Below are 18,812 nucleotides of genomic sequence, written 5' to 3' on the forward strand. Positions count from 1 at the left end.
TCTTAACTTTTCTAAATGACCTAAAAATAAATAATAATGGTTATTTTCATGCAAAAAATCAAAATAAACATACTAGCAACTTTATTTATACGAGTTCAACAGTGTCTATTCAGTATTATACAATTTTATTTTTCAAATACCTTCATATGTCCAAACTGTGCTTAGATTGCATGCCTTCGATGAATTTTTACATATTTCACAATTAAAACGGGTCTCCCCTTCAATCTTTTCAACGATTAGCCACGGGAATTGTCCCTTCCACTCGTTCAATATTTTTTTTGGTTTAAGTTTGGACCCGTCGTGTCGCATTTTTTTAGCTTTTCCGACTGTGTCGGCAACTGAACATACAGCATCGTATAAGATCTTTTCTATAATGTCTTTCTTAATATTAAACTTCGGCTCACTTTGCGTATAATATGTTAAAAGCGTGTTTTTGCACGCCTCGCAGTTTTTTAAGAAGCTCTCCGGGCGTCGCCATTGTTTTTTGACAGATAGACTGTACACGCTGCTTTTATTAGAAAAATGCACATTGATAAACAAACCCGAAAACCATTCTATATAAGCACCGAAAAGATCTTTAATATGCGAAAAGAACTAAATAAAAATCAATACGAACCGATGTAAAAATAATATTCGTAACTTGATTTTGTAATTCTTAATGGTACGGCAAGATTTTAAAATAAATACGTAACGGACTTGAAAATAATTCGTAATTTCGAAAATACAACCCTTATCTGGAGCTCTGAGTTGTATTAAATAAATAGTGGTTAAATTGCACCTGTCAGCACTTGCTTTTTGATAATTCATTTGCCTATTGTCCAAATTCTTTGTATTTAAATAATTGCATTGTAAATTTTATATATTTGATTTTTCAGTAACTCGGGTTAAGGATAGAGATAAAGTGGGCAGTTCTCATGCTTGATTTGTCTACCACAAATGTCTCAACTAATGATTTTGTCTCCAGAAAGCATGGACCGCGGGGCGCCAAAGTCTGCAAGCGCGGTCGACGTGAGGTATGAAGGTAGCATCACCAATCTCCATCAACCCGCTAGCACCAAACGACGAAAATTCTTCAGCAGTTTTCGCAAGAAATTCCTAGACAGCAAATACAAGGACAAAAACTCTAACATAGAATCTTTGAGCTCTAGTCAGCCTAATGTATACAATTCTGCCAACATGTCAACGGATGAGGATGATAAATCAACCACATACTGTCATCAAAGAGACTCATCTTATTCCGACCCTAAAGAGGACTCATTTCTGTGTGACCTTGACAGGTCTCCTTCAAGGTCAAGGTCACAGTCGGGGCTCATATCCGTGGAAACTGTTGACGATGAAGTAGACAGTGGAATTGCAGTAACTGAAATGATTTCTTCATCTCAGGTAAAAGGAAAGCACTGTTAACCTTTTGCATGCTGGGAAATTTGTCGTCTGCTAAAATGTCGTCTGCTGAATTTGTAAAATAAGCATTTTCTTCATTTTTAGGCCTTCAAAGGCCTTTAAAATTCGGTTCCCGTTTGGATCCAGATGAGACGCCACATTTTGTGGCGTCTCATCTGGATCCAAACTGTTTGCAAAGGCCTTTAAAATTCGGTTCCCGCACTGAAAGGGTTAAAAAATGTTGCATGGAATGTGAAAACTTATAATGTTAGTAGTATCAAATCTTGAAGAGTATAAAAGTATGTTAAAATCAACAGGGTGAAAAACAGTTTGCATTGATTGGTAAGTTTTAAGTTTATGGGTTAGACAAGTTAAGGTATCTGTGACATTCACTAGTTATAGTTTTTTTTCTCAATTCAAATTCTTTATTACTGGTAGTGATGTTTATAATGTTTGGGTTTGTATTTTATCCTGAGGACAGATTAAGGAAGGCCTTTCACTCGCTTTTCTGTTATAGAACTGTATACTATATAAGTTCACTAATTATCTCTTACTTCAGTCATGTTCTGGGAAAACTGGGCTTAATGCATATGTGTCATCCCAGATTAGCCTGTGCAGCCAGAACAAGGTAATCAGGGATGGCACTTGCACCTTTTACAGAAGTTTATATAGAAAGGAGGTCTCTTCTGAACAAAAATCCAGTTGAGGCGGTAAGTGTTGTGCCTGATAATAGCATTTGTGGACCGCATAGGCTTATCTGGGACAACACATTTTGCACATGTATTAAGCCCTGTTTTCCCAGGCAGCATTTATGTATCAGTAGTGCACCCTGCAAGTGTCCCAATACTTCAATGTATCAGTATTGCACCCTGCAAGTGTCCCAATACTTCAATGTATCAGTAGTGCACCCTGCAAGTGTCCCAATACTTCAATGTATCAGTATTGCACCCTGCAAGTGTCCCAATACTTCAATGTATCAGTAGTGCACCCTGCAAGTGTCCCAATACTTCAATGTATCAGTAATGCACCCTGCAAGTGTCCCAATACTTCAATGTATCAGTAGTGCATCCTGCAAGTGTCCCAATACTACAATGTATCAGTAGTGCATCCTGCAAGTGTCCCAATACTTCAATGTATCAGTAGTGCACCCTGCAAGTGTCCCAATACTTCAATGTATCAGTAGTGCATCCTGCAAGTGTCCCAATACTTCAATGTATCAGTAGTGCATCCTGCAAGTGTCCCAATACTTCAATGTATCAGTAGTGCACCCTGCAAGTGTCCCAATACTTCAATGTATCAGTAGTGCATCCTGCAAGTGTCCCAATACTTCAATGTATCAGTAGTGCACCCTGCAAGTGTCCCAATACTTCAATGTATCAGTAGTGCACCCTGCAAGTGTCCCAATACTTCAATGTATCAGTATTGCACCCTGCAAGTGTCCCAATACTTCAATGTATCAGTAGTGCACCCTGCAAGTGTCCCAATACTTCAATGTATCAGTAATGCACCCTGCAAGTGTCCCAATACTTCAATGTATCAGTAGTGCATCCTGCAAGTGTCCCAATACTACAATGTATCAGTAGTGCATCCTGCAAGTGTCCCAATACTTCAATGTATCAGTAGTGCACCCTGCAAGTGTCCCAATACTTCAATGTATCAGTATTGCACCCTGCAAGTGTCCCAATACTTCAATGTATCAGTAGTGCACCCTGCAAGTGTCCCAATACTTCAATGTATCAGTATTGCACCCTGCAAGTGTCCCAATACTTCAATGTATCAGTAGTGCATCCTGCAAGTGTCCCAATACTTCAATGTATCAGTAGTGCACCCTGCAAGTGTCCCAATACTTCAATGTATCAGTAGTGCATCCTGCAAGTGTCCCAATACTTCAATGTATCAGTAGTGCATCCTGCAAGTGTCCCAATACTTCAATGTATCAGTATTGCACCCTGCAAGTGTCCCAATACTTCAATGTATCAGTATTGCACCCTGCAAGTGTCCCAATACTTCAATGTATCAGTAATGCACCCTGCAAGTGTCCCAATACTTCAATGTATCAGTAGTGCATCCTGCAAGTGTCCCAATACTTCAATGTATCAGTATTGCACCCTGCAAGTGTCCCAATACTTCAATGTATCAGTATTGCACCCTGCAAGTGTCCCAATACTTCAATGTATCAGTAATGCACCCTGCAAGTGTCCCAATACTTCAATGTATCAGTAGTGCATCCTGCAAGTGTCCCAATACTTCAATGTATCAGTAGTGCATCCTGCAAGTGTCCCAATACTTCAATGTATCAGTAGTGCACCCTGCAAGTGTCCCAATACTTCAATGTATCAGTATTGCACCCTGCAAGTGTCCCAATACTTCAATGTATCAGTAGTGCATCCTGCAAGTGTCCCAATACTTCAATGTATCAGTAGTGCACCCTGCAAGTGTCCCAATACTTCAATGTATCAGTATTGCACCCTGCAAGTGTCCCAATACTTCAATGTATCAGTAGTGCACCCTGCAAGTGTCCCAATACTTCAATGTATCAGTAATGCACCCTGCAAGTGTCCCAATACTTCAGTGTATCAGTAGTGCACCCTGCAAGTGTCCCAATACTTCAATGTATCAGTAGTGCATCCTGCAAGTGTCCCAATACTTCAATGTATCAGTATTGCACCCTGCAAGTGTCCCAATACTTCAATGTATCAGTAGTGCATCCTGCAAGTGTCCCAATACTTCAATGTATCAGTAGTGCACCCTGCAAGTGTCCCAATACTTCAATGTATCAGTAGTGCATCCTGCAAGTGTCCCAATACTTCAATGTATCAGTAGTGCACCCTGCAAGTGTCCCAATACTTCAATGTATCAGTAGTGCACCCTGCAAGTGTCCCAATACTTCAATGTATCAGTAGTGCACCCTGCAAGTGTCCCAATACTTCAATGTATCAGTATTGCACCCTGCAAGTGTCCCAATACTTCAATGTATCAGTAGTGCACCCTGCAAGTGTCCCAATACTTCAATGTATCAGTAATGCATCCTGCAAGTGTCCCAATACTTCAATGTATCAGTAGTGCACCCTGCAAGTGTCCCAATACTTCAATGTATCAGTAGTGCATCCTGCAAGTGTCCCAATACTTCAATGTATCAGTAGTGCATCCTGCAAGTGTCCCAATACTTCAATGTATCAGTATTGCACCCTGCAAGTGTCCCAATACTTCAATGTATCAGTAGTGCATCCTGCAAGTGTCCCAATACTTCAATGTATCAGTAGTGCATCCTGCAAGTGTCCCAATACTTAAATGTATCAGTAGTGCATCCTGCAAGTGTCCCAATACTTCAATGTATCAGTAGTGCATCCTGCAAGTGTCCCAATACTTCAATGTATCAGTATTGCACCCTGCAAGTGTCCCAATACTTCAATGTATCAGTAGTGCACCCTGCAAGTGTCCCAATACTTCAATGTATCAGTAGTGCATCCTGCAAGTGTCCCAATACTTCAATGTATCAGTATTGCACCCTGCAAGTGTCCCAATACTTCAATGTATCAGTATTGCACCCTGCAAGTGTCCCAATACTTCAATGTATCAGTAGTGCACCCTGCAAGTGTCCCAATACTACAATGTATCAGTATTGCACCCTGCAAGTGTCCCAATACTTCAATGTATCAGTAATGCATCCTGCAAGTGTCCCAATACTTCAATGTATCAGTATTGCCCCCTGCAAGTGTCCCAATACTTCAATGTATCAGTAATGCACCCTGCAAGTGTCCCAATACTTCAATGTATCAGTAATGCATCCTGCAAGTGTCCCAATACTTCAATGTATCAGTAGTGCACCCTGCAAGTGTCCCAATACTTCAATGTATCAGTAATGCACCCTGCAAGTGTCCCAATACTTCAATGTATCAGTAATGCATCCTGCAAGTGTCCCAATACTTCAATGTATCAGTAGTGCACCCTGCAAGTGTCCCAATACTTCAATGTATCAGTAATGCATCCTGCAAGTGTCCCAATACTTCAATGTATCAGTAATGCATCCTGCAAGTGTCCCAATACTTCAATGTATCAGTATTGCACCCTGCAAGTGTCCCAATACTTCAATGTATCAGTAGTGCATCCTGCAAGTGTCCCAATACTTCAATGTATCAGTAGTGCACCCTGCAAGTGTCCCAATACTTCAATGTATCAGTAGTGCACCCTGCAAGTGTCCCAATACTTCAATGTATCAGTAATGCATCCTGCAAGTGTCCCAATACTTCAATGTATCAGTAATGCACCCTGCAAGTGTCCCAATACTTCAATGTATCAGTAATGCACCCTGCAAGTGTCCCAATACTTCAATGTATCAGTATTGCACCCTGCAAGTGTCCCAATACTTCAATGTATCAGTAGTGCACCCTGCAAGTGTCCCAATACTTCAATGTATCAGTAGTGCACCCTGCAAGTGTCCCAATACTTCAATGTATCAGTATTGCACCCTGCAAGTGTCCCAATACTTCAATGTATCAGTAGTGCACCCTGCAAGTGTCCCAATACTTCAATGTATCAGTAGTGCATCCTGCAAGTGTCCCAATACTTCAATGTATCAGTAGTGCATCCTGCAAGTGTCCCAATACTTCAATGTATCAGTAGTGCACCCTGCAAGTGTCCCAATACTTCAATGTATCAGTAGTGCACCCTGCAAGTGTCCCAATACTTCAATGTATCAGTATTGCACCCTGCAAGTGTCCCAATACTTCAATGTATCAGTAGTGCATCCTGCAAGTGTCCCAATACTTCAATGTATCAGTAATGCATCCTGCAAGTGTCCCAATACTTCAATGTATCAGTAGTGCACCCTGCAAGTGTCCCAATACTTCAATGTATCAGTAGTGCATCCTGCAAGTGTCCCAATACTTCAATGTATCAGTATTGCACCCTGCAAGTGTCCCAATACTACAATGTATCAGTAGTGCACCCTGCAAGTGTCCCAATACTTCAATGTATCAGTAGTGCACCCTGCAAGTGTCCCAATACTTCAATGTATCAGTATTGCCCCCTGCAAGTGTCCCAATACTTCAATGTATCAGTAGTGCACCCTGCAAGTGTCCCAATACTTCAATGTATCAGTATTGCACCCTGCAAGTGTCCCAATACTTCAATGTATCAGTAGTGCACCCTGCAAGTGTCCCAATACTTCAATGTATCAGTAGTGCATCCTGCAAGTGTCCCAATACTTCAATGTATCAGTAGTGCATCCTGCAAGTGTCCCAATACTTCAATGTATCAGTAGTGCATCCTGCAAGTGTCCCAATACTTCAATGTATCAGTATTGCACCCTGCAAGTGTCCCAATACTTCAATGTATCAGTAGTGCATCCTGCAAGTGTCCCAATACTTCAATGTATCAGTAATGCATCCTGCAAGTGTCCCAATACTTCAATGTATCAGTAATGCATCCTGCAAGTGTCCCAATACTTCAATGTATCAGTAGTGCATCCTGCAAGTGTCCCAATACTTCAATGTATCAGTAGTGCATCCTGCAAGTGTCCCAATACTTCAATGTATCAGTAATGCACCCTGCAAGTGTCCCAATACTTCAATGTATCAGTAGTGCACCCTGCAAGTGTCCCAATACTTCAATGTATCAGTAGTGCATCCTGCAAGTGTCCCAATACTTCAATGTATCAGTATTGCATCCTGCAAGTGTCCCAATACTTCAATGTATCAGTATTGCCCCCTGCAAGTGTCCCAATACTTCAATGTATCAGTATTGCACCCTGCAAGTGTCCCAATACTTCAATGTATCAGTAGTGCATCCTGCAAGTGTCCCAATACTTCAATGTATCAGTAGTGCACCCTGCAAGTGTCCCAATACTTCAATGTATCAGTAATGCATCCTGCAAGTGTCCCAATACTTCAATGTATCAGTAGTGCACCCTGCAAGTGTCCCAATACTTCAATGTATCAGTATTGCCCCCTGCAAGTGTCCCAATACTTCAATGTATCAGTAGTGCATCCTGCAAGTGTCCCAATACTTCAATGTATCAGTAATGCATCCTGCAAGTGTCCCAATACTTCAATGTATCAGTAGTGCACCCTGCAAGTGTCCCAATACTTCAATGTATCAGTAGTGCACCCTGCAAGTGTCCCAATACTTCAATGTATCAGTATTGCACCCTGCAAGTGTCCCAATACTTCAATGTATCAGTATTGCACCCTGCAAGTGTCCCAATACTTCAATGTATCAGTAATGCACCCTGCAAGTGTCCCAATACTTCAATGTATCAGTAGTGCACCCTGCAAGTGTCCCAATACTTCAATGTATCAGTAATGCATCCTGCAAGTGTCCCAATACTTCAATGTATCAGTAGTGCATCCTGCAAGTGTCCCAATACTTCAATGTATCAGTAGTGCACCCTGCAAGTGTCCCAATACTTCAATGTATCAGTAGTGCATCCTGCAAGTGTCCCAATACTTCAATGTATCAGTAGTGCACCCTGCAAGTGTCCCAATACTTCAATGTATCAGTATTGCACCCTGCAAGTGTCCCAATACTTCAATGTATCAGTAGTGCACCCTGCAAGTGTCCCAATACTTCAATGTATCAGTAGTGCACCCTGCAAGTGTCCCAATACTTCAATGTATCAGTAGTGCATCCTGCAAGTGTCCCAATACTTCAATGTATCAGTAGTGCACCCTGCAAGTGTCCCAATACTTCAATGTATCAGTAGTGCATCCTGCAAGTGTCCCAATACTTCAATGTATCAGTAGTGCATCCTGCAAGTGTCCCAATACTTCAATGTATCAGTAGTGCACCCTGCAAGTGTCCCAATACTTCAATGTATCAGTAGTGCACCCTGCAAGTGTCCCAATACTTCAATGTATCAGTATTGCACCCTGCAAGTGTCCTAATACTTCAATGTATCAGTAGTGCACCCTGCAAGTGTCCCAATACTTCAATGTATCAGTAGTGCACCCTGCAAGTGTCCCAATACTTCAATGTATCAGTAGTGCATCCTGCAAGTGTCCCAATACTTCAATGTATCAGTAGTGCACCCTGCAAGTGTCCCAATACTTCAATGTATCAGTAATGCATCCTGCAAGTGTCCCAATACTTCAATGTATCAGTATTGCACCCTGCAAGTGTCCCAATACTTCAATGTATCAGTAGTGCATCCTGCAAGTGTCCCAATACTTCAATGTATCAGTATTGCACCCTGCAAGTGTCCCAATACTTCAATGTATCAGTAGTGCACCCTGCAAGTGTCCCAATACTTCAATGTATCAGTAGTGCATCCTGCAAGTGTCCCAATACTTCAATGTATCAGTAGTGCACCCTGCAAGTGTCCCAATACTTCAATGTATCAGTAATGCATCCTGCAAGTGTCCCAATACTTCAATGTATCAGTAATGCATCCTGCAAGTGTCCCAATACTTCAATGTATCAGTAGTGCATCCTGCAAGTGTCCCAATACTTCAATGTATCAGTAATGCATCCTGCAAGTGTCCCAATACTTCAATGTATCAGTAGTGCACCCTGCAAGTGTCCCAATACTTCAATGTATCAGTAGTGCATCCTGCAAGTGTCCCAATACTTCAATGTATCAGTAGTGCACCCTGCAAGTGTCCCAATACTTCAATGTATCAGTAGTGCATCCTGCAAGTGTCCCAATACTTCAATGTATCAGTATTGCACCCTGCAAGTGTCCCAATACTTCAATGTATCAGTAGTGCATCCTGCAAGTGTCCCAATACTTCAATGTATCAGTAGTGCATCCTGCAAGTGTCCCAATACTACAATGTATCAGTAGTGCACCCTGCAAGTGTCCCAATACTTCAATGTATCAGTAGTGCACCCTGCAAGTGTCCCAATACTTCAATGTATCAGTATTGCACCCTGCAAGTGTCCCAATACTTCAATGTATCAGTATTGCATCCTGCAAGTGTCCCAATACTTCAATGTATCAGTATTGCCCCCTGCAAGTGTCCCAATACTTCAATGTATCAGTAGTGCACCCTGCAAGTGTCCCAATACTTCAATGTATCAGTAGTGCACCCTGCAAGTGTCCCAATACTTCAATGTATCAGTAGTGCACCCTGCAAGTGTCCCAATACTTCAATGTATCAGTAGTGCATCCTGCAAGTGTCCCAATACTTCAATGTATCAGTAGTGCATCCTGCAAGTGTCCCAATACTTCAATGTATCAGTAGTGCACCCTGCAAGTGTCCCAATACTTCAATGTATCAGTAGTGCATCCTGCAAGTGTCCCAATACTTCAATGTATCAGTATTGCACCCTGCAAGTGTCCCAATACTTCAATGTATCAGTAATGCACCCTGCAAGTGTCCCAATACTTCAATGTATCAGTAGTGCATCCTGCAAGTGTCCCAATACTTCAATGTATCAGTAGTGCATCCTGCAAGTGTCCCAATACTTCAATGTATCAGTAGTGCACCCTGCAAGTGTCCCAATACTTCAATGTATCAGTATTGCACCCTGCAAGTGTCCCAATACTTCAATGTATCAGTAGTGCACCCTGCAAGTGTCCCAATACTTCAATGTATCAGTATTGCACCCTGCAAGTGTCCCAATACTTCAATGTATCAGTATTGCACCCTGCAAGTGTCCCAATACTTCAATGTATCAGTAATGCACCCTGCAAGTGTCCCAATACTTCAATGTATCAGTAGTGCACCCTGCAAGTGTCCCAATACTTCAATGTATCAGTAGTGCATCCTGCAAGTGTCCCAATACTTCAATGTATCAGTAGTGCACCCTGCAAGTGTCCCAATACTTCAATGTATCAGTAGTGCATCCTGCAAGTGTCCCAATACTTCAATGTATCAGTAATGCATCCTGCAAGTGTCCCAATACTTCAATGTATCAGTAATGCATCCTGCAAGTGTCCCAATACTTCAATGTATCAGTATTGCACCCTGCAAGTGTCCCAATACTTCAATGTATCAGTAGTGCATCCTGCAAGTGTCCCAATACTTCAATGTATCAGTAATGCATCCTGCAAGTGTCCCAATACTTCAATGTATCAGTAATGCATCCTGCAAGTGTCCCAATACTTCAATGTATCAGTAGTGCACCCTGCAAGTGTCCCAATACTTCAATGTATCAGTAGTGCATCCTGCAAGTGTCCCAATACTTCAATGTATCAGTATTGCACCCTGCAAGTGTCCCAATACTTCAATGTATCAGTAGTGCACCCTGCAAGTGTCCCAATACTTCAATGTATCAGTAATGCATCCTGCAAGTGTCCCAATACTTCAATGTATCAGTAGTGCACCCTGCAAGTGTCCCAATACTTCAATGTATCAGTAGTGCATCCTGCAAGTGTCCCAATACTTCAATGTATCAGTAGTGCATCCTGCAAGTGTCCCAATACTTCAATGTATCAGTAATGCATCCTGCAAGTGTCCCAATACTTCAATGTATCAGTATTGCCCCCTGCAAGTGTCCCAATACTTCAATGTATCAGTATTGCACCCTGCAAGTGTCCCAATACTTCAATGTATCAGTATTGCACCCTGCAAGTGTCCCAATACTACAATGTATCAGTAGTGCACCCTGCAAGTGTCCCAATACTTCAATGTATCAGTAGTGCACCCTGCAAGTGTCCCAATACTTCAATGTATCAGTAATGCACCCTGCAAGTGTCCCAATACTTCAATGTATCAGTAGTGCACCCTGCAAGTGTCCCAATACTTCAATGTATCAGTATTGCACCCTGCAAGTGTCCCAATACTTCAATGTATCAGTAGTGCACCCTGCAAGTGTCCCAATACTTCAATGTATCAGTAGTGCACCCTGCAAGTGTCCCAATACTTCAATGTATCAGTAATGCATCCTGCAAGTGTCCCAATACTTCAATGTATCAGTAGTGCACCCTGCAAGTGTCCCAATACTTCAATGTATCAGTAGTGCACCCTGCAAGTGTCCCAATACTTCAATGTATCAGTAGTGCACCCTGCAAGTGTCCCAATACTTCAATGTATCAGTAGTGCATCCTGCAAGTGTCCCAATACTTCAATGTATCAGTATTGCACCCTGCAAGTGTCCCAATACTTCAATGTATCAGTAATGCACCCTGCAAGTGTCCCAATACTTCAATGTATCAGTAATGCACCCTGCAAGTGTCCCAATACTTCAATGTATCAGTAGTGCACCCTGCAAGTGTCCCAATACTTCAATGTATCAGTAATGCACCCTGCAAGTGTCCCAATACTTCAATGTATCAGTAGTGCACCCTGCAAGTGTCCCAATACTTCAATGTATCAGTAGTGCACCCTGCAAGTGTCCCAATACTTCAATGTATCAGTAGTGCATCCTGCAAGTGTCCCAATACTTCAATGTATCAGTAGTGCATCCTGCAAGTGTCCCAATACTTCAATGTATCAGTAGTGCACCCTGCAAGTGTCCCAATACTTCAATGTATCAGTAGTGCACCCTGCAAGTGTCCCAATACTTCAATGTATCAGTAGTGCATCCTGCAAGTGTCCCAATACTTCAATGTATCAGTAGTGCATCCTGCAAGTGTCCCAATACTTCAATGTATCAGTAGTGCACCCTGCAAGTGTCCCAATACTTCAATGTATCAGTAGTGCACCCTGCAAGTGTCCCAATACTTCAATGTATCAGTAATGCATCCTGCAAGTGTCCCAATACTACAATGTATCAGTATTGCACCCTGCAAGTGTCCCAATACTTCAATGTATCAGTAGTGCACCCTGCAAGTGTCCCAATACTTCAATGTATCAGTATTGCCCCCTGCAAGTGTCCCAATACTTCAATGTATCAGTAGTGCACCCTGCAAGTGTCCCAATACTTCAATGTATCAGTAGTGCATCCTGCAAGTGTCCCAATACTTCAATGTATCAGTATTGCACCCTGCAAGTGTCCCAATACTTCAATGTATCAGTATTGCACCCTGCAAGTGTCCCAATACTTCAATGTATCAGTAGTGCACCCTGCAAGTGTCCCAATACTTCAATGTATCAGTATTGCACCCTGCAAGTGTCCCAATACTTCAATGTATCAGTAATGCACCCTGCAAGTGTCCCAATACTTCAATGTATCAGTAATGCATCCTGCAAGTGTCCCAATACTTCAATGTATCAGTAGTGCACCCTGCAAGTGTCCCAATACTTCAATGTATCAGTAGTGCACCCTGCAAGTGTCCCAATACTTCAATGTATCAGTAGTGCATCCTGCAAGTGTCCCAATACTTCAATGTATCAGTAATGCATCCTGCAAGTGTCCCAATACTTCAATGTATCAGTAGTGCATCCTGCAAGTGTCCCAATACTTCACTGTATCAGTAGTGCACCCTGCAAGTGTCCCAATACTTCAATGTATCAGTATTGCACCCTGCAAGTGTCCCAATACTTCAATGTATCAGTAGTGCATCCTGCAAGTGTCCCAATACTTCAATGTATCAGTAGTGCATCCTGCAAGTGTCCCAATACTTCAATGTATCAGTAGTGCACCCTGCAAGTGTCCCAATACTTCAATGTATCAGTATTGCATCCTGCAAGTGTCCCAATACTTCAATGTATCAGTAGTGCACCCTGCAAGTGTCCCAATACTTCAATGTATCAGTATTGCACCCTGCAAGTGTCCCAATACTTCAATGTATCAGTAGTGCACCCTGCAAGTGTCCCAATACTTCAATGTATCAGTATTGCATCCTGCAAGTGTCCCAATACTTCAATGTATCAGTATTGCACCCTGCAAGTGTCCCAATACTACAATGTATCAGTAGTGCACCCTGCAAGTGTCCCAATACTTCAATGTATCAGTAGTGCATCCTGCAAGTGTCCCAATACTTCAATGTATCAGTAGTGCATCCTGCAAGTGTCCCAATACTTCAATGTATCAGTAATGCACCCTGCAAGTGTCCCAATACTTCAATGTATCAGTATTGCACCCTGCAAGTGTCCCAATACTTCAATGTATCAGTAGTGCACCCTGCAAGTGTCCCAATACTTCAATGTATCAGTAGTGCATCCTGCAAGTGTCCCAATACTTCAATGTATCAGTAATGCATCCTGCAAGTGTCCCAATACTTCAATGTATCAGTAGTGCATCCTGCAAGTGTCCCAATACTTCAATGTATCAGTAGTGCACCCTGCAAGTGTCCCAATACTTCAATGTATCAGTATTGCACCCTGCAAGTGTCCCAATACTTCAATGTATCAGTAGTGCATCCTGCAAGTGTCCCAATACTTCAATGTATCAGTAGTGCATCCTGCAAGTGTCCCAATACTTCAATGTATCAGTAGTGCACCCTGCAAGTGTCCCAATACTTCAATGTATCAGTATTGCACCCTGCAAGTGTCCCAATACTTCAATGTATCAGTAGTGCATCCTGCAAGTGTCCCAATACTTCAATGTATCAGTAGTGCACCCTGCAAGTGTCCCAATACTTCAATGTATCAGTATTACCCCCTGCAAGTGTCCCAATACTTCAATGTATCAGTATTGCACCCTGCAAGTGTCCCAATACTTCAATGTATCAGTAGTGCACCCTGCAAGTGTCCCAATACTTCAATGTATCAGTATTGCACCCTGCAAGTGTCCCAATACTTCAATGTATCAGTAGTGCATCCTGCAGTGTCCTAATACGTTCACTTTCTGGACAAATCAATAGGGCCTGTTCCTCTATAGTTGGCTATTGATGCAAAACTGTGGAATCCTGATTCTGGTGGGAGGAATATGAATTGTTATGTACCAGAATTTAATTGCTTGCGTGATGTGCTGGAATTATATGCGCTTAACCATGAAAAATAAGTTAAGGACGCCCAAATATCTTCTGATTCAGCTTGAAAATTTCCAGGATACAATTCGTTTTGTGTAAGGATACTAAAATTATAATGTAGTATTACAAAATTAAGGTACTGAAACTTTATCATACAAAAATGTATTTGTTCTTTTATATTACTCAGAAAATTCTTATTAAATTAAATTAACATGTATGCACAAATGAAATATTTAATTAGTCAGTATGAATACAAATGTTTTACTCATTTTTTGTCATGTGTAACTCAATTTGGATAAAAGATTCTTTTATGTTGTTATTTAATAGCTTATAAAACTCAATTTTGATAACATATTCATTTATGTTGTTATCTAATTGCTTATTAATCTGTAATGACAGGTTTTATTTATTATGATTTTTTCCTTGGGTAACAACACTCATATAGATTGTAATTGAAATTAAAGATAAAATATGTAATATAAAAACATAAATAAAACATTTTTTACAAGCAACATCGTTATATATATTGGGTTCAATATATTATATTGCTCATTATTATACACTGTTGGGTATAATAGATTAAACTTATCAGATTCTCCATTTTCTGTCAGTCCATTGTTTCCTTTTACTTAAGTAAGCTTAAATCTCTCATAGATAATTTTTCCACACTTTATTTTATTTGTATGTAGATGATCATATAAAGTGAGGGGAATGCAATGCAGACAACTGTAGCTGCATAATTTTGGGACTTATTCCCCTTACTCCCTTCTCTTTTCTTTGTGCATTTAGATGGGATATACACCTTAAACGGAAATGTTAACTCTATCTTCATTAATGAAGTTATTCACCTTTTCTCTTTTTTTTCCTGGTTTAACTAATACTTGTTAAGACCCAAAAACCATTTTGCTAGTATCGTATATCCTTGTGACTATGGAACAGGGGTTATGACATTGGCAGTTTTGAATATATCACAAAGAACATTACGATCTCCAATATAGTAATTTGTCTTGTCATGGAAGATTCTGTCTGTAGTTTCGCTAATGGTTTTATGACGTGTTGTTAGTAATCAAAGCATACTCTGCAAGGAGAAAGATGTTGACTGTTAGTGCTGTATGATGTATTTGTCAATTAGTTTTGTAGAGGAAGTTTTATCATTTTCTTCAGATTATTTCACCTGCTTTTTTTCACCGAAGAAAGAAAGTGTGGTCAGATGGTAAACTAAGTTGGTTAGACTGTAAATAAATATAAATAAATAAGAATTTAGAAGTTTTCCCATAAAAGTATTTGTTGAAGATTGAATTTTATTAAGAAGCTGAAACAAACAAAACAAATTTAATTGAGGTTGTGATTGCAGAGACCCGGAAGAATATAAAATATTATCACCTTAACAATGAAAATGTATGTAGTGAAAAGGAAGTTCTTCTTTTGGATGGTTTATTACATATTTTTTATTTGACTGGTGGTTCTCACCAAATAATTTCACATACTACAGTACAGCCAAAGCGGCACAAACATAATCCACGGCTATGCCACGGCCAGATGATTAGTCCGCGGCGGCCGAATTGTGTGTTCACGCGGCATCGATCCGCGCAACGACGCCGAGTCTGTATTAACCTCGCGTACTTCCGCGGAGTAAATCCGCCGCATACGTACGCGGCGGATCGAGTAAAAAGATATCCACCTACATGTACATACATGTATGTGTAGCGTAGAATTAATTACGCGCAACTGTTTATGTTTCGTTCGATTATCATTATTAAATTTGTAATTCGAAACACACTTCCGAATTTTAATGCAAACGCGTCCTTTGGCAAATTCTAGCGTCCAATAAACAGTGCAAAAATATCCTTTGTTTCATAAAAAGCGCGCAAAAATTATGCAGACATGTAAAACGTCGTTTGGAAAGTTTGGGTGTATTTTGTGTTGTATAAATACATGAACATCACCTCAGGCGTAAATCGCGTGTTCAGTGGGGAAAAAAACGCCCGATTAGACGTTATTTCATCATCTCTATAAATAGTAACACATTCCAAAAATGTATTTGATACTAATGGAAATATCGAGAATGTTTGTGTATCGTAAATATTTTCCAGCATTTGCTTTAAAACTGGAATATACGGGATTATCGGGTAATTAGTAGCGATATTAACTGTATAATATGAACAAAATAAAACGTGTTTATATACGCATATTCAAACAATAGTGATAATAAGCTGATAATTAACAAAACAACAAATACGTCGTCACCGTCTTGATTATTGATGTGGCTTCAAACTGCTAATTTTCTCAGCTCAAATATAATAGCAGAATCAACATGCAATTTATTTATAAATCCACCATATGCTGGAGCCTTGACCACTTGTATGTGCGAAAACATAATTATGTGACCTTGTTTATGTGTGAAATACATACACTACGGGTGGGAAACAAACTTAATTGGCCAGACACATTAACTACATGTATATGCTAATACAATCCGCGCACAATAAATTTATTATGATTTTAATTATTATTATAATTGTTCTTTCAAAATTTGTTAACTACATGTAACTTATAATTTTAAAAAGATTTTTTATTTCATCATGCGCATCGACTCGGCATCATGTCGCAGATCGCGGCATGCCTCGGCGGACAGATGCGAAGTTTCGCGGCGAAATGGGACTTGCCGCCGCATACTGACGCGGCTTCAACGACTGACGCGGCATCGACTCGTTTCGTCTTGCCGCCGCGGATCGCGAAATACGTTTGTTCCGCTTTGGCTGTACTGTAGCTTAGAGCTTTCATATGTTTTTTTGTGACCACAATTGACAGAAGTATTATTTCATTCACCAAAAGCAACACTGTGAATTTCAGGAGTCCATTCAAAATACAAGACATGTTGTGGGAATACCACACCTCTGTCAGGCATTCAGGCTTGTCCAGAAGAACGAGGTCGGTTCTTCATTTTCTTGACCAGTTCAACACTTGAAGTAGAGCCATCATATGTGCCTGTACAGCTCCTCCTGCAGGCTCACAAGTTTGGGCCATTCATTTTTATGCCCCAATTCGAAGAAGAGGGGGTATATTGCTTTGCTCATGTCGGTCGGTCGGTCTGTCGGTCTGTCGGTCCGTCCACCATGTGGTTGTCAGATGATAACTCAAGAACGCTTGGGCCTAGGATCATGAAACTTCATAGGTACATCGATCATGAATCGCAGATGACCCCTATTGATTTTGAGGTCACTAGGTCAAAGGTCACAGGTGAAGGTCACAGTTACTGGAAATAGGCATTTTAAGGATTTAGCATGGTTCAAACAAGGGAAACAACTACCGTTTATGCATGTTTTTTTTTGTTACAGCATTTGCCTCCCTTGTAATATATTTAAATTTTACCAAATGTAAGGCTAACTGCATTTTTGTAATGCATTGTAACCACCACCACCACCACCACCACCACCACCACCACCACCACCACCACCACCACCACCGAAAACGTATTCACACAATGGCTGCTACTACAACTTATAGCCCATATAGGGGGGCATGCATGTTTTACAAACAGCCCTTGTTTCTCAGGGTTTGGTGCTCTCTTCATTCCTATAGGATGTGTTCATTTTATTGGTCAGCTTCTCAACATGGGGCACTTAGGAGATGGCTCGATGTGGAATCTCATTTACAAGTAGTGATTCAGTCAATTGTGTCCTCTATGCAGGCGGAAGATGATCACACATACTAAGTCTAGACAGGTGATGGCAGCTGTCTTCTCACTGTTAAGTTCGGAAACCTCTCGCTGTTTAGAAACTTGATCATGGTGTTCATCCTCTAGTCTGACTGTCCTTCTGATGGTCATTTTCCACTCCCATTCTTGCCAGTCTGTTTGCCTCTTTATTTTCAAGTATTCTGCTCTAAGAAGGCGGGGCTTTTTCTCATAATTTTGGGAATATGACCTATACCCTTGATATTGGGAATTTTAGCACCAATTAACTCTAAATTTTGAAAACAATAATTGTTTGATAAATAATTCTTTAACTTAAATTTTCGTAACACAGTAAATTTCAAACATAAACATTATTTGCTGTTTTTGTTGTTGTTGTTGTTGTTGTACATAATTTGTTATCCAATTAATTCATCTATAAATGATTATATTAGTACATAATAAGACACTACTATCACTTTCTTTGTAAATGTAAATACAGCTTTATATATATAGCTCCATCCAATTTATTGGATAATATCCTTTATTGGATAATATTAGAAACAAATGAATCAAAGTTTCTTTCTGCTTTTGAGGCACTTCCCTCACCATATACAGATTTTGATTGGTTATCAGCTGAATTTGACTCTGTCCCAAATTTTGCGAGTCAACTTGAAACAATGCGTGTGGAAAACAGGCGTCCGTTTTCCAGACTTTGTTGGATTGTGAAAAGGATGGCTCAGGATTTCTACTTTATGATGGTTCCACACCATTTGGCATTCCAAGCTGATAATTATGTTGTCCAATGCCAGATTCATTCTGTATGTTGAGATTGTTTCACACTCTTCTGTGCACCCAAGCACCAGGTCCTCTGGGTTCAGGGGTGCTGGTACCTTTGAGGTAGATTGTGTATGATGTTGTTGATTGAGAGTACTAACAGTGTGGGTGTCAAAACTTCTCCTTGTAGTATCCCTTGGCGCAGCAGTACTATTTGCCTACAGAGACCACCTGCCAACATAA

At 40.6% G+C, this 18,812-nt stretch overlaps 1 protein-coding gene across 2 annotated transcripts in view; it reads left to right on the plus strand.

Moving 5' to 3' along the window:
- LOC127877723 (multiple C2 and transmembrane domain-containing protein 1-like) overlaps positions 1-18,812 on the plus strand; it is a 178,320-nt gene that overhangs the window by 32,400 nt on the left and 127,108 nt on the right. For both annotated transcript variants that reach the window (XM_052423886.1, XM_052423887.1), the window contains one exon: positions 965-1,383. In XM_052423886.1, coding sequence (XP_052279846.1) covers positions 965-1,383 — 419 coding nt within the window. The remainder of the gene's footprint in view (positions 1-964; positions 1,384-18,812) is intronic.

The sequence above is a fragment of the Dreissena polymorpha genome, chromosome 4 (assembly GCF_020536995.1).
Source record: "Dreissena polymorpha isolate Duluth1 chromosome 4, UMN_Dpol_1.0, whole genome shotgun sequence".
Classification (NCBI taxonomy): Eukaryota; Metazoa; Mollusca; class Bivalvia; order Myida; family Dreissenidae; genus Dreissena; species Dreissena polymorpha.